At 45.7% G+C, this 14,445-nt stretch overlaps 2 protein-coding genes across 11 annotated transcripts in view; both read right to left on the reverse strand.

Moving 5' to 3' along the window:
- The window catches only part of TVP23C (trans-golgi network vesicle protein 23 homolog C), a 45,497-nt gene extending 36,553 nt beyond the window's left edge, over positions 1-8,944 (reverse strand). For 7 of the 8 annotated variants that reach the window (XR_013446018.1, XR_013446017.1, XR_013446019.1 and 4 more), the window contains exons 1-3: positions 8,807-8,944; positions 3,356-3,438; positions 1,903-2,047 (exon numbers count right to left, since the gene is read on the reverse strand). Coding sequence is in view for 5 of the 8 variants with exons in the window: in XM_078067937.1 (XP_077924063.1) it covers positions 1,903-2,047; positions 3,356-3,438; positions 8,807-8,818 (240 nt within the window). In the remaining 3 variants the exon portion in view is untranslated. Of the gene's footprint in view, positions 1-1,902; positions 2,048-3,355; positions 3,439-8,359; positions 8,508-8,806 lie in introns of those variants that run through there. The other variant, XM_078067938.1, reaches the window with a different exon arrangement.
- Positions 8,945-11,748: 2,804 nt separating this feature from the next.
- FBXW10B (F-box and WD repeat domain containing 10B) overlaps positions 11,749-14,445 on the reverse strand; it is a 37,010-nt gene continuing 34,313 nt past the window's right edge. For all 3 annotated transcript variants that reach the window (XM_078067941.1, XM_078067942.1, XM_036071842.2), the window contains one exon: positions 11,749-12,598. In XM_078067941.1, the coding sequence (XP_077924067.1) occupies positions 11,799-12,598 (800 nt within the window). In that variant the 3' untranslated portion in view covers positions 11,749-11,798. The remainder of the gene's footprint in view (positions 12,599-14,445) is intronic.

Consider the following 14,445-nt stretch of genomic DNA (forward strand, 5'->3'; position numbering starts at 1 on the left):
CACACAACTTATTTTAAATTTTACTAACAGGTACTATTAAAATTCTAAAACCATTATTTAACCTTTTTTACACTGTGAGAAAAAGGATAAAACAAAAGCCCCACAGAGGCGATTAACATTTAAAAATTTTTAAATAATTTTATCTTTTATTTGCCTCATTTTTATTAATAGGTTAAAATAAAATAATAATAGAATTAAAAATAAATCTCCTTTTGCTAAGTGCCCTGAGATTTATAATAATTATGATGCATCTCTGTTCTAACAAGTTTCCAAACTGGATCTACTCCTTTTACCAAATCCATTTAATAATTTCCCTATTCTTGCCCTCTTCATTTTGCATCACATCTCAATGGTTTGGATATCTGTAAGTAATTGTGCCACAGATAAAAGAGTGACATTTTTTAAGCCCTTGTTTAGAAAGAAAGAAGGAAGGAAGGAAGGGCGGGAGGGAGGGAGGGGAGAAAGGGAGAGGAGAGGAGGGGAGGAAAGGGGGGGAGGGAGGGAGGGAGGAAGGAAGGAAGGAAGAAAGAAAAAGAAAGAAAGAAAGAAAAAAGGAAAGGAAAGGAAAGAAAGGAAAAGTTTATCAGAAAATATACTTTTGGGTCACATTTTTTAAAACCCTAAACACAGAAGTATTTATTTATTCTAAGAATTTGGAAATGACCAGGAAGAACTGACCAAAGGCCGTGTTCTACCTGGCTAAACAGAAATTACATGAACAACAAAAAGAAATATTCCTCAAAACAAAATTGTGACCGGAATACAGTAAACACTGCGGAGCATAGAAGAAATTCAAAGAAATACAAGCCAAAGACAGTACAAAAGAAAAGCCTAAATAAAAGAGACCTTTAGAATCCTCATTCTTAGCGTTCTGTGGCCTGTGGAAGCTGGCCACCACCAAGCCAGCCACTTCTGGTGTCTCTAAGAATCAAGAGGTCTAAAAATGGCAGGGCTGGTGGCTGTGAATAGATCTATAACATCTTCCTGGTCTTTGAATCAATACACATCTCTGAAATCCCAAAATTAGCTGTTGGGGGTTTTTTTGTTGTTGTTACTTTTGATTTCTTTTCCCCATTTTACTATGAAACTTCCATACACACAGAAAAGTCAAATTTTATAGTGACCACCCACATACCTACCACCAGAGTCTACGTTTAATATCTTACTATAGTTACTTTAACACATGTCCACCTACCTAGGTACCTGTCTGTCATTCCACCCATCTCTCTATGTATCATTGCATTTGAGTTTAAAACCATTTCTTACTCCCTCCTATCCCTTACAATAGGGTTTCTCAACCTCAGCACTACTGACATTTTGAGCTAGATAATTCTTTGTTGTGGCAGGCTGTCCTGTGCATCTTAGGATGTTTTGCAGCATCCCTGGCCTCTACCCGCTAGATGTCAATAAAACAGCTCCCACAACCCCAGCTGTGACAACCAAAAATGTCTTCAGACATGGACAAACATCCTATGGGGGACAAAACTGGTCCTGATTGAGAACCACCACCCTAGAACACACACAGGAGCCCTTCTGAAGGGTGGGCACCCCTTAAGAATTTGTGCATGATCTATCCTGAGCTCTTATCTAGAAATCATACACAGCACACCTAGAGGTGTGGTATGAATGAGAAGCAGTATACGGGATCTGCGGCTGCTAGTACAATCTGTCTGTTTACTTTTAAAGCTGACGTGGGCTGACATAAGGCACAGACCAATCAGTGGTATAATAACCTGCATGTGATCTGAAGATACTAACACAGATGAGGGCTGAGGTAGACAACAAAAAGGTACATTAACACAAATCCAAATTCCTAAGGGTCATTTTTTCCCCCCACAGTTCATGCATCATTCAATCTCATCATATTAAACACAATGTTAAAATAAAAACGATCAAACCTACCTTGACTGCCCAAAAGTCACATGACAACAACAAGATAATTGTCACCATACAGGCAATAAAGCTGCTGCTGAACAATTCACAGAGAAGATAGACTACAATTGCACTGACTCGAAAGAATAAATGGAAAAATGATGCCACTGGGTGTCTGAAAACCAAAACATAATAAAAGAAATGCAATTACATTTCACCACAGGTACTGTAGACAGAGATGAACAACGTTTCAGCCATAACATAACCATGCAGAATTTTGTCAAAGCAAAGGTGATGACCTGAGGAAGAAGCAAACCGCCTACCTCTCTTTGTTCGTAACTTCCCACTATTTGACTAAGCCGGGTTCTCATAGAAAATACACTACGGAAACAGGACTTTAACACCTCACTGAATATAAACTTTCACAAAATATATAATGAGAAACTTTGCCAAGCTTGGAGAATTAAGGAAACTATACCCTTGGGATTAAATCCTATTTGCACATAAAAAACTAATTCGGGAGTGCCTACTGGCTCAGTCGGAAGAGCGTGTGACTCTTGATCTGGGAGTCATGAGTTCAAGCCCCATGTTGGGTGCAGAAATTACTTAAAAATAAAAAAAATAAAAATAAAAGAATTCTTGGGCCCTCAGAAATCACTTCAGGCTTAAGGCAAAGTAACTATCAGGTAGGCTTGTTTTTGCTTTTTAACAGCTTTATTGAGACATAATCCACATACCATACGATCATCTATTCAAAGTGTATAAACCAATGATTTTTGGTGTATTCACAGAACTGTGCAATCATCACCGCAATCACTTTTAGCACCTTTTCATTACCCCAAAAAGAAACTCTATACCCACTGGCAGTCCCTCCTCACCCACCCCAATCCCACCCCTCTCCAGCCATACGTCACCACTGATGTACTGCTGTCTCTATAGATCTGCCTATTCTGGACAATTCACACAAATGAAATCATACGGTATGTGGTCTTTTGTGCCTGGCATCTCTCACTAAGCATAATGTTGTCAAAGGTCAGGCAGAATTTGACTGCAGTAAGTGAATTTCTTTAGAGGGAACTAAATTTGGAATCGAAATATGTCTGGCTTGACGTGTTCATGTTATTTTACAGATAAAAGATGTGATTTTGAAATTTGCACAATAAATCAAAACGGAACAGGTCTATAGAAACTAGAGAAATGGTGTATTCTTGGGAAACAGTAGCTAGAAGTAAAAACACCAGTGTTCACAAAATCGGATTCACAGATGTGAAAACTCGGCATTGAGTACAATTCCATATGCCGTTTATTCCCAAAGAAAATCTGAAATGTCCTCTTTGTCTCAGACCAAAGCTCAAACTAGCCATGTCCACTACTCACAAGTGCAGGACCACCGCTCGCTCTTCCCTGAATCCCATCGGCTGGTACCCGCCTACACATAAAACAGCGCTGGGCTCTCACACACTCTTACAACGTGTCCTCTTACCTGATCTTGGATTTTTTTGGTCTGTTAGTTGTCTCCTCTTCCGCATCAAACAGGGAAACATCCTCGGTGTCATCATTACCGTCCTAGCAGGAAAATTGAATATCCATGAAGCAAGACGAAATTCAGTACCCGCATGCCTCCTACACAGAAGGCAGCGCGCTAGTCCAAATGGAAGACAAAAGACACGGTCACGGACATTGGGGAATTGACAACCTAGGGAAAGGGCACTCCGGCATCATCCGGCAACGAGCCATCGCTCCCCCGCTGCTGAGCCCTATGAGAAACCCCAGGGGTGTCAATGACGCTCCTGCAAACTTCCCACATGAGCTCTCGGCTGCTCTCTCACCAGTCACAGAGAAAGCAGAGACTGTTGGGGGACACACTCGATGCTTCTGGCTCCTTCACGAAATCACCTGCCTGCATCCTTGTTTCCCTGACCCCATCTCACCATTCGCTTTGTATCCAAGGTGAAAGCAACTGTTGGGCTTGGAACCTCTTCTTTTCCTGCCTCCCCGGGGGCTTCCTCCATCAATTTCCCCCTTTACTTACACTTTCTTGTATCTTCAGGTCTTTCTATTGGATCTTTCCAATCAGCAAATGAAGTTTTTCAGAGGTCATTTACTGCTTGAAAAAGATGTTTTAAAAACCCTGATCCTGAACCTCCCCTTCTATCTTTTGCTCTCATCCCACGGCATTCCTCCCCTTTCACAGCCTTAGATTTGAAGGGTGGTTCACACCTCAACTCACTGCTTCAGCCTCGATCACAACAAACCTGCTTTTACACCTGGCCTAGGGCCAGCCACCCACCACTCACCTGCCTTTACCTCATCCCTGCCCGACTCCAGCCCCTCATTACCCACACAGCCATCCTCCTAACAGGAAGGTCACACCAGGTCGTTCCCCTCTGCAAATGTTTTCAATGGCGCTCCTACATGTATAGGATGTAAGTTAACTCCTCCATGTACAGTACAAGACCTGTCATGATCTTCTGACTCTCCCTTCCACTGGTCAGGGCCACACCACCGTTGCCGCGTGTTCTCTGAAAACCTCACAGATTCCCATCTGTCTGCCTTTCCCGTGTGTTCCCCGCCCAGAAAGCTCCTCCCTTCACCATCCCCTACGTAGCTCGCCATCAGGCAACACCAGATCTTTCCAATTTCAGCTAAAAGACTGAAAGGGCTGAGAGACTCTCCCTGCAATCCCCAGGCTTCCCGTTTCCCATGATCCCACGGCACCAGGACAAATGTCCACTTGCACAACTATCTCAGGCTATCTGCAGGTCTCCAACGACTACCGCCATCTAGGCTCCGGGCCACTGGAGGGCAGGGAGTGTCGCTGCATTGTAGTAGGTCCTAGTGCCCACAGAGCACCTGGCCAGGCGGTACAGTATTTATCTAAGGCACGATCAAACGCACAAAGGAGGCAACTGCAGACTGTGATCAGAGCCAGGAGAAATACAAGTACAAATGGGAGCACAGGGAGGAAGAGAACCGTTTCTACTTGAGGGCTCTGGAGGAGAGCTTCTGTGCTGGGTGCGGACAGAGCAAAGAGGCCTTCTGCTCACTCCAGTCCCTTGACTAGGTAGAGTTTCAAAGGCAGAGAGTGGAAACACACAGGTATACACAGGGAATGGCGAAGGAGTCCAGAGATGCAGAGCGGGAGCTAAAGCTTTAAAAGGAAAGTGGACTCAGAGATCTGAGACCAGTGGTTCTCAACTTTGGCTTACAGGCTGGAATTGCCTGGGGTGCTTTAAAAAAGACAAAAAAAGAAAAAAGAAAGCCCTGATGCCTGGGTCTCCACCCCAAGATTCAGATGTAAGTGATCTGGGGTGTGGTCTGAGTATCTACATTTTTTTTGAAGCCCCCCAGATGATAATAATCTGCAGCCAAGACTGAGATCCACTGTATGATGCTATGGACTGAAAAACTGAGACTTCTGCCCTTGATCCCAACAGTCCAATCTATACCCAGCAGCCAGGGTGACCTTTCACACTTAGATCATATCATCCTCCAACTGAAAACCTAGAGGACTTTGACTGAAAAACTGACTCCCTATCAGGACCCATCATAATCATGACCCTGCCCACCTTGAGGTACCTATCTCAGGCTACTTACTCTCCCTCCAGGAACTGTGATGGACTGAATAATTCTTCCTCTCCCTCCTGCCATAGACATCCTGGCTCTAATGCCTGGAATTTGTAAATATGTCCATTTACTTAGCAAAAAGGTTTTTTGCAGATGTGACTGAATTAAGGATCTTGAGAGGGGAAAAGCATCCTATTCAGGTGGGCCCAATGATGTCATTACAATGTCTTTATAGAGGAACACAAGAGGGTCAGAGTCAGAGAAGGCACTGAGACCATGAAGAGCAGAAGTCAGAGAGAGAGAGATTTGAAGATGCTATGCTGCTGACTTTGAAGCTTGAGGAAGACCATCAGCCAAGGAATGCAGGTGGCCTCGAGAAGCTGGAAAAGGCAAGGACAAATCTGATTCTCCCCTAGAGCCTCCAGAAGAAACACAGTCCAGCCAATACCCTGATGTTAGCCTTTAGGACTCCTTTTGGACTTCTGACCCAGAACTGTGATATGATAAATTTGTATTAAGCCACTAAATTTACACTAATCTGCAGCAACAGGAAACCTATATAGTAACTAAGCCCTTGCCTGACTAGTCTCCTTTTTAGTTCCTTAAACATGCCAAACTTGTGCCCCACTGGGTTCTTTTACATGTTCTATCTAGTTCTACCTAGAACACTCTTTTCTCTTACCCTGTTCTTTGAAAGACTGGTTTATTCTCAGTAAATAAATACTGAGGGCCAGGCACTGTTTTAAGTGCTACAGCCTCACACAAGAAAAAAGACAAATATTATGCACTTTTGGAGTTGCATTTACTAAGATGGGGAAGACTGAGGGCACAACATTAGGGTGAAATCAAGAGTTTGGTTTTAGACATTTAAGCTTAAGATGCTGGTATTAAGGACTATTTTTTTAAAAAATTGAGAAGGGGGACCGTTAGTGTGTTCTGCGCATAGGACTATCACGTTCTAATTTAGGTGTTAAAAGGAAAATTCCGGCTACTGTATGGAAAATCTGGGAGGGAGAGGGAAAGATAAAGGCACAAAGCTGTAAGGCTGGTTTAGGAGGCTAATCCAATAATGGAGCCAAGAAGTAACGGTTTGGTCTAGGGTGGACATATTGGAGGTGGTGAAATACATCGATTCCAAATGCATTTTAAAGTAGAAATGGTTAAGCATCTGCCTTCAGCTCAGGTCATGATCCCAGGGTCCTGGGATCGAGCCCCGCTTCAGGCTCCCTGCTCAGCAGAGTCTGCTTCTCCCCCTGCTCAGCAGAGAGTCTGCTTCTCCCCCTGCTCATGCGCTCTCTCTCTCAAATAAATAAATAAATAAAATCTTTAAAAAATAAAGCAAAAATGACAGGATTTGCTGATGGGTTGAATGTGGGGGTAAGAGAAAAGGAGTTGAGGAAGATTCCAAAGTTTTTGTCCTGAGCGGCTAAAAATGAAGGCACCAAAGACAGACTCTGAGCACACCAATATCTAAAGGTCAGAAAGACGAAAAGAAATAAGCACTGGGATTGAAAAGGAAGTGCTAAGGAGTAGGAGCTGAACCAGGGGGTGGTGTCCTGGAAGCCAAGGGAAGAAAGTGTTTCCAGAAGGAGGATCAGATCAACTGTGTCAAATGCTGCTCACAAGTAGGATGGAAACCAGAGACCACTGTTTCTAACGGGTTATCAGTGACCACAATAAGAGCAGTTTCAGGATGGCAGGGGGAAGTGGGAGAAAACCAGACTAGAATGGACACAAGAGAGAATAGAAGTAAAAGACAAGTATAAATAAATCTTAAGGAACAAAGAACGGGGTGAGAGCTGAAAGGGTATATAGAATGAAATTTTTATTTTTTAAGACAAGAAATTAAAGCACGTTTACATGTTAACTTAAACGAGCTGTTTTTTTGTTTTTTGTTTTTTGTTTTTAATGCGGGCTCCACCCAGAGCGGAGCCCAACTCAGGACCCTGAGATCAAGACCTGAGCTGAGCTAAGAGTCAGACGCTTAACCAACTGAGCCACCCATGTGCCCCTTAAGCTTTTAAAAAAGAAAAAGAAAAAAACTGATGCAGAAGAGCAAAGGGAGAATTGCTGGAGCACTGCCTTCCAGCAGCCCAGAGGGCAAGGAAACAGTGCACAAGTAGAGGGGATGGCCTAAGGATGGAGCACAGACGGGAAAAGGAAGACAGTCTATGGGAGATCACGAGCACAGATGTAGATGGCAGGTGGTGTGAAATTCTCTTCCGATGGCCTCTACCTTCCCCGTGAGATAAGAAGCAGAGAGAGGCCAAGGGAAGAAATGTGGAAGGTCTGAGGAAAGAGAAATCTCAGTAGTGGCCCAGGAGGGTGGGAGGGTGAGGAGCCTATGGGAATGCGGTGATGACTGCCTGGCAGCATTAAAAGCCCATCTGAGGTTCACCACACACTTCAAGTGGGAATAGTCAGTACGGTTGTGTGGTTTTCTCCAGCCTCCTCCAGCCTGGGTGCAGGTTCTGAAAGCCGACTCTAACCACCATTGTATCTTCTCCACTCAAGCGACCTCCTCGGAGTGGTCTTCTCTGCCCATCAATTCTAAGCTTGTCCTATATTTCTCACATACTTGCTATGACATCACTTTGTCTTTGCTATCCTCACCTGAAAACATCCTCGGTTATGTAACTTATTATCTCTCCCCACCCGAACCCATCCACAAGCCCCAGCACCATAAACCTGTCTGTTTTGTTCACAGCCCTATCCCAGCGCCCAGAACAGTGAGTGCCTGGGCCATAGTAATCCCTCAATAACAAAAAATACCTATATCCTTGAGGAAAAGTGCACTATAAACAGTAAAAAGTTTTTCAAATGACGAGATTATTAGTCTTACTCATCTCTGGTCGTAAACCTGCAAACTGTAATTAACTCTAAGGGCACAGACGTGATGACCGAAGTGATAAGCAATCACCATTAGCGTCACTTCGGCAACGGACACTTGAGTGCAAGGCCCTGGCGGTGTCTCCTACTCCCACAGGATCGCGGTGCACCCCTCAGAGTCTCCGAACGGCTGGGGAAAGCCAGACCACCCGCCACTTCACACCGAGGGCGTTTCCGCAGCACGGCACCCGAGCCACCCAGCGCCCCGCGTCGGCTGGCACTGCGCTCTGCACACCCCGCAGCTGTCCCTCCGACGGGCAGCCGGCCACGCTCCTCCGCAAGAGGCCTCGGGGCTGCCGGCCGCGCTCCCCGGACAGCCGCCCGCGGCCCTCCGCCCACGCCCCCCACCGACCCGGGCGCGGGCAGCGAGGGGAGCGGCGAGCACAACTGCCCCGGGCCGCCACACTCGCGCCCCTCGGACCCGGCAGGCCCGGCGCCCAGCCACACCCACCCTCACAGCGCGCCCTCAGCCCCTCACCTGCTGCAACATGACGGCCCTGCGCCAGCCCCACTTCCGGGAGCCACGTCAGCGTCGCAGCTGACGCAACCTGATCGCCACAGGAGGGGAGGAGCAAAGCACAAGCCCAGCCCGTTCCCACTTCCGCTTCCGGGTGCTTCGCCGGGGGGAGGAGGAGTAGCTGGAGGGGTGGAGCGAGCGTGTGGGCGGGACGAACTCCGGGCGGAGCGCGAGGAGGGCGGGCGTCCCGTGAGTGGAGCGAGCCTATGGGCGGAGTGTCCGGGGCGGGGCGAACTCGGGGACCGGGCGAGATCAGGGGCGGGGCGACGGCGGCGGGCGTCCCGGGAACCGGGCGAGCTGGGGGCGGAGCGCGAGGGCGGTGGGCGTCCGGGGCGGGGCGAGCGAGGAGGGCGGGGCGCGAGGGAGGTGGGCGCCCCGGGGGCGGGGCGAGCTGGGGGCGGAGCGCGAGGGCCGCGGGCGACCCCGGATCCGGGCGGGCAAGTGGACGGCCGGGGGGGGCGGGGCGATCGGGGGCGGGGCGAGGGGCGGGGCGAGGGGCGGGGCGGGCGAGTGCCTGGACTGGGTTCCCCTTAGGGGGCGGGGAAGCGCGGACTGTGCGGGGGTTGGGGCTGGTCCGAGCTGGAACGAAATACTCGCTCGCTGCTTACATCCCCGAGGCTCGGTCGACTTCAGGGTGAAAGCTTCGTGGTTTGCCACGTAGGGATGTTGTTGCCCGCATGAGTGTCCTGAGAGTAAGGGGCGTGGGGGACGGGCCTTATTTTAACACAGTTGCATTTTGTTTGAATGTTTTACAATATGTGTTCATGTATTATTATATGTGTACCTTAATTGTAGAAGCAACTGAGAAAGATAAACGTGCTCTTGCTAAGAGGTGGAAAGGCATTAAGAAGAAACAAGGCGGAGGACTCTAAACAATGGGGAGTTTTATCGTGGGAGGATAACAGAGGCCAGGAGACAGTAAGGGATAGAGGTTGGGAATATGGGTTTGAGTCCCCGCTTCTCCAGGTAGTAGCTATCCCGCTAATCTCTATGTACGTCTTTCCTCAGTTGTAAAGAGGGGATGATAATGGTATCCGAACAGGGTTAAATGTGCTTATTAATAGTAAATGTAATTCTTACTACTGTTTTAAGTTTAATCGCTGGAGATGTCGTGTTGCTCCATGAAGGACCTGAAATTCAGGGACTTTACATTATCTTTGAAACTGTGATTATAACAATGTGACTGTAACGATATCCTATCTGCCTGGCCTACATCAAAGGGCTGTTGGGAGACTCATGGAATAATGTGTTAGCACATTTCCTTCATTGAGGGGATCCTTTCCATAGAAATTACAATTTTTACATGGCTATTTACTAGTGCTGCATTAATTTTTTTTTTAAGATTTTATTTATTTATTTGAGAGAGAGAGAGTGAGCAGGAGGAAGAGGGAGAGAGAATTTGAAGCTGACCCCACACTGAGCACAGAGCCTACTTGGGCTCCATCCAATGACTAGGCTATAGATTGAAGGTTCCAATGACCCCCTCTAGGGTTTAATTAATTTGCCAGAGGAGCTCACAGAACTCAGGGAAACACTTACTTACATGTACCAGTTTATTAAAAGATAGAGATGAACAACCAGATAAAGACACATACAGGGCCAGGTCTGGGAGGGTTCATGGAGTTGGGGTGCATCACCCAGTACATGGATGTGTTCACCAACCTGGAAACTCTCTAAACCCCATGCTATTGAGATTTTTATGGAGGTTTCATCACCGTAGGCATGATGGATCATTAACTCCACTTCCATTAACTCCCATTAACTCCATCTGGAGGATGGGGGGTGGGGCTAAAATTCCCGAGCTTCTAATCCTACCTTGGTCCTTCTGGTGACCAGGCCCCAGGCAGGAGCCAACCAGGAGCCCACTCTGAGTCCCCTTATTAAAACAAAAGATGGGATGCCTGGGTGGCTCAGTCGGTTAAGCGGCTGCCTTCAGCTCAGGTCATGATCCCAGTGCCCTGAGATCGAGTCCCGCATCTGGCTTCTTGCTCAGCAGGGAGCCTGCTTCTCCCTCTGCCTGCAGCTCCCCCTGCTTGTACTCTCGCTCACTCTCTCTTGCCCACGCTCTCTAACAGATAAATAAAATCTTTAAAAATAAATAAATAAATAAAACAAAAGATAATCGTAGTGGTCATATCAGTTAGAAATTTATAAGGGTTTCAGAAGCTCTGTGCCAGGAACTGGGGGCAGAGACCATTATATATTTTCTATTATCCCACACCATCCTATGGTCATGCTGAGCCACTGAGGAGAAGCTACCCGTTTGGATAGGGCTTGAGTTCTCCAATGGGCCATAGCTCCCATGGTGTGCTGCACTCTTCAATTACCTGCCTGGTCCCTGACACCATCCTTGGGAGGTCTAGGTGGAAACATCAACACACTTGATATTAGTGTTCCTCCTTGAAGAAAAGATGAATATGCTTAATTCTGTTCCATAGGAGTTAGCCCTGAGAAGGAAAAGAACACATAATGTTCTCAAATCCAGTAGGTCAACCCCATTGAGGGCTTCTCCTTTTAGATTCTTAACTGAAGTCATTGAACTTCATCAGGCTTTGGTGCAAAAATACCAGGGAATTCCAATGCATTCTTCTGATACAATCCCATCAGTTCATTTGCTACCAGAATGATAGCACTAAATTGGTGGTGATGGGTGGTATTTAATTTCCAAAGATCACTTTCCCATCACCCACCAGTGAAGCTGGGCTTTCATGTTTCATTAAATGGTTTTTGGTGGGAATACAAATGTCAATCTCTCCCAGCAACACCCCCCCACCCCCGCCTCTGTTTTCTTGATTCGATCATATCAATTCTTTGGCTTATAGGAAGATAATTAAGACTCCCCACATGGCCAAGGGACAGCTCAAAACAAACAAACACGCAAAACAAAAGGCCAAACACCAACATCCACTTGGGTTCTCTGTTTATTGTAAGACGTTCATTTCCCAAGGCTGGTTCAGATAAACACGTTTTGCCCAAGTTCCGGGGCTGCTGTTTTTCCTTGCTTCATGAAATGATCTATAGGCAGGCCTTTGATCTTCCTGATCCAGGCAGCTCTGCTGGCTTTTTCTGGATTGACCACTTCCCTGGGCTTCCTGGCCTGAAACTCCTTCATCTTGGCTTCCGCATACTCCTTCTCCTCCTTTACGGTCAACAACATGAACTTGGTGTTCATTCTAAAGGGATCAAGGGTCGTGTAGAAGCAAGGTCGTTCTTTCTTGACAGACTTGCTTCTCCTGTCCACGGGTGGAGCCAGCATGCGGTTCGGTTTAATTACCTGCAGGCTGGTTAACGGGCTGCAGGGGCGCACTGTCCCGTCGATGGAGCCGGTCGCTCGGCCTTCATCCTTGAGGGCGCCTGCGAATCTGGGGCGGATAATCGCAGGCTGGGGTATGGTGGACTGGACTCGGGGACTGTGCAAAGAATTCTTCAGGTTGGGCTGCAGTTTCTGGATCTCCAAGGGAATACTGGTTTGCTTCGCATCAATGGGAGGGTTACTCCACCTCAACCTATCAACTGCCTGTTGGATTGATTTTCCTTTGAAACTCAGGACCTTCCTTGGGTGTGAAATTGAAGGTCCCCAGGCATCAATGACTTGGGTTTGGGGCCTCCGGGGATAGGCAAACTCCCCTGAATTATGGGCTTGCTGCAGGGCATTAACCGTCAGAAGGAACTGGTCGGCCGACATAGGGATTTGCCAACGCTTTTTCTTTGAGCGCTTGATCAAGTCTCCAGGTGGTACTTTCTCCTCGTCCTCTGATTTTTCAAAAAAAAGAAAACAAAAGCAGGTCAGAGTGTTCCATGAAAACTGGTAAGTAGTTATGCATGAAACTTAAACCCATTCTAACGGCGATGCAAACTGAGGTCTTTGTGGTCCAACAGGCATGCCAAGATGTGCAAAAAAATCCTCTATGACACTAGAAATTATGACATATTCAACACAAGTTTTGAATAAATATATAAGTACTCGAGTATTGTGTGTGTGTATTAAACAAGTGTGTATTAAAGTGTGTATTAAAGGGGCGCCTGGGTGGCTCAGTCGTTGGGTGTCTGTCTTCAGCTCGGGTCATGATCCCGGGGTCCTGGGATCGAGCCCCGCGTCGGGCTCCCTGCTCGGCAGGAGGCCTGCTTCTCCCCCTCCCACTCCCCCTGCTGGTGTTCCCTCTCTCACTGTGTGTCTCTCTGTCAAATAAATAAATAAAATCTTTAAAAAAAAAAAAATGCAAAAGTGCGCTGAGCATATAATTTTCCTTGACAAAATGGGTTTTATCCCAAGATGTTTGTGTATGGGCATTCAGATGGAATGAAGTTTCAGATATCTCCCTGTTTACTTTGTTCAATAAATAATATTTCATTAAATTATGAAATTATGAAATGTTAAATCATTAAATTAAATATTAATAATTACAATATTAAATTAATGATTACATTAAATATTATTACATTGCAATTAAATAGTAAGATATTATTTTTACTAAAGCATACAAAATTAAATTAAGATGTCAAAATCTTCCCCACTGTCCCAGAATAAACCACTCTGCATGTGTATTAAAAAACACGCACAGTTTTTTTCCTTTGAAAAAAAGAATTGTGTCAGGGCGCCTGGGTGGCTGATTCAGTTAAGCATCCAACTCTTGATTTCAGCTCAGTTCATGAGATCGAGCCCCACGTCAAGCTCTGAGCTCAGTGCAGAGTCAGCTTGAGATTCTCTCCTTCCTCTGCCCCTCCCTACCCCATCCCCCCCCACTCATGCTCTCTGTCTCTAAAATAAATAAATAAATAATTTTTTTAAAAAAAGGAATTGTGTCAAGAAAGTGGGTTAGAGAGAACATACCTCAACATAATAAAGGCCATATATGAAAAACCCACAGCTAACATCATACTCAGTGGTCACACACACACACACACACAGGAATATTATGTGGCCATAAAAAGGACGAGATCGTGCCATTTGAGGCAACATTATTATGCTAAGTGCAATAAGTCAGACCAAGAAAGACAAATACGTGATTTCACTCATAAGTGGAATCTTAAAAAAAAATGAATAAACAAACAAAAAATAGACCTATAAATACAGAGCACAAACTGATGGTTGCCAGAGGGGAGGAGGTGGGGGGGGTGAGTCAAATGGGTGAAGGGGAGTGGGAGATACAGGCTTCTGGTAATGAAATGAATAAATCATGGGAGTAAAAGGCACAGAATAAGGAATACAGTCAATGATATTATAATAGGGATGTATATCGGGACAGATGGTTAACTACACTTGTGAACCCAGCATAATGTATAAACTTGTCAAATCATTATGTTGTACATCTGAAACTAACGTAACATTGTGTCAACTATACTCAAATTTTTTTAAAAAGGAATTGTGATGACTCATTTTTCATTAAGGTGTCTTTTTTTTGTAGAATAATATATTTTGAATCTCTTTCCAAATCACTATATGTGGGTCTGTCCTCATGATACAATTTTTAGGTATTAGATAATATTCCATAGTATGATTTTTTCCTTATCTACTTAGTCATTGCCCACTGGTGGACATTTTGTTTGTTAGTGACCAACTTTAAAAAAAATGTAAATACCATTTTTATTTATCATATAAG

The sequence above is a fragment of the Halichoerus grypus genome, chromosome 2 (assembly GCF_964656455.1).
Source record: "Halichoerus grypus chromosome 2, mHalGry1.hap1.1, whole genome shotgun sequence".
Lineage (NCBI taxonomy): Eukaryota > Metazoa > Chordata > Mammalia > Carnivora > Phocidae > Halichoerus > Halichoerus grypus.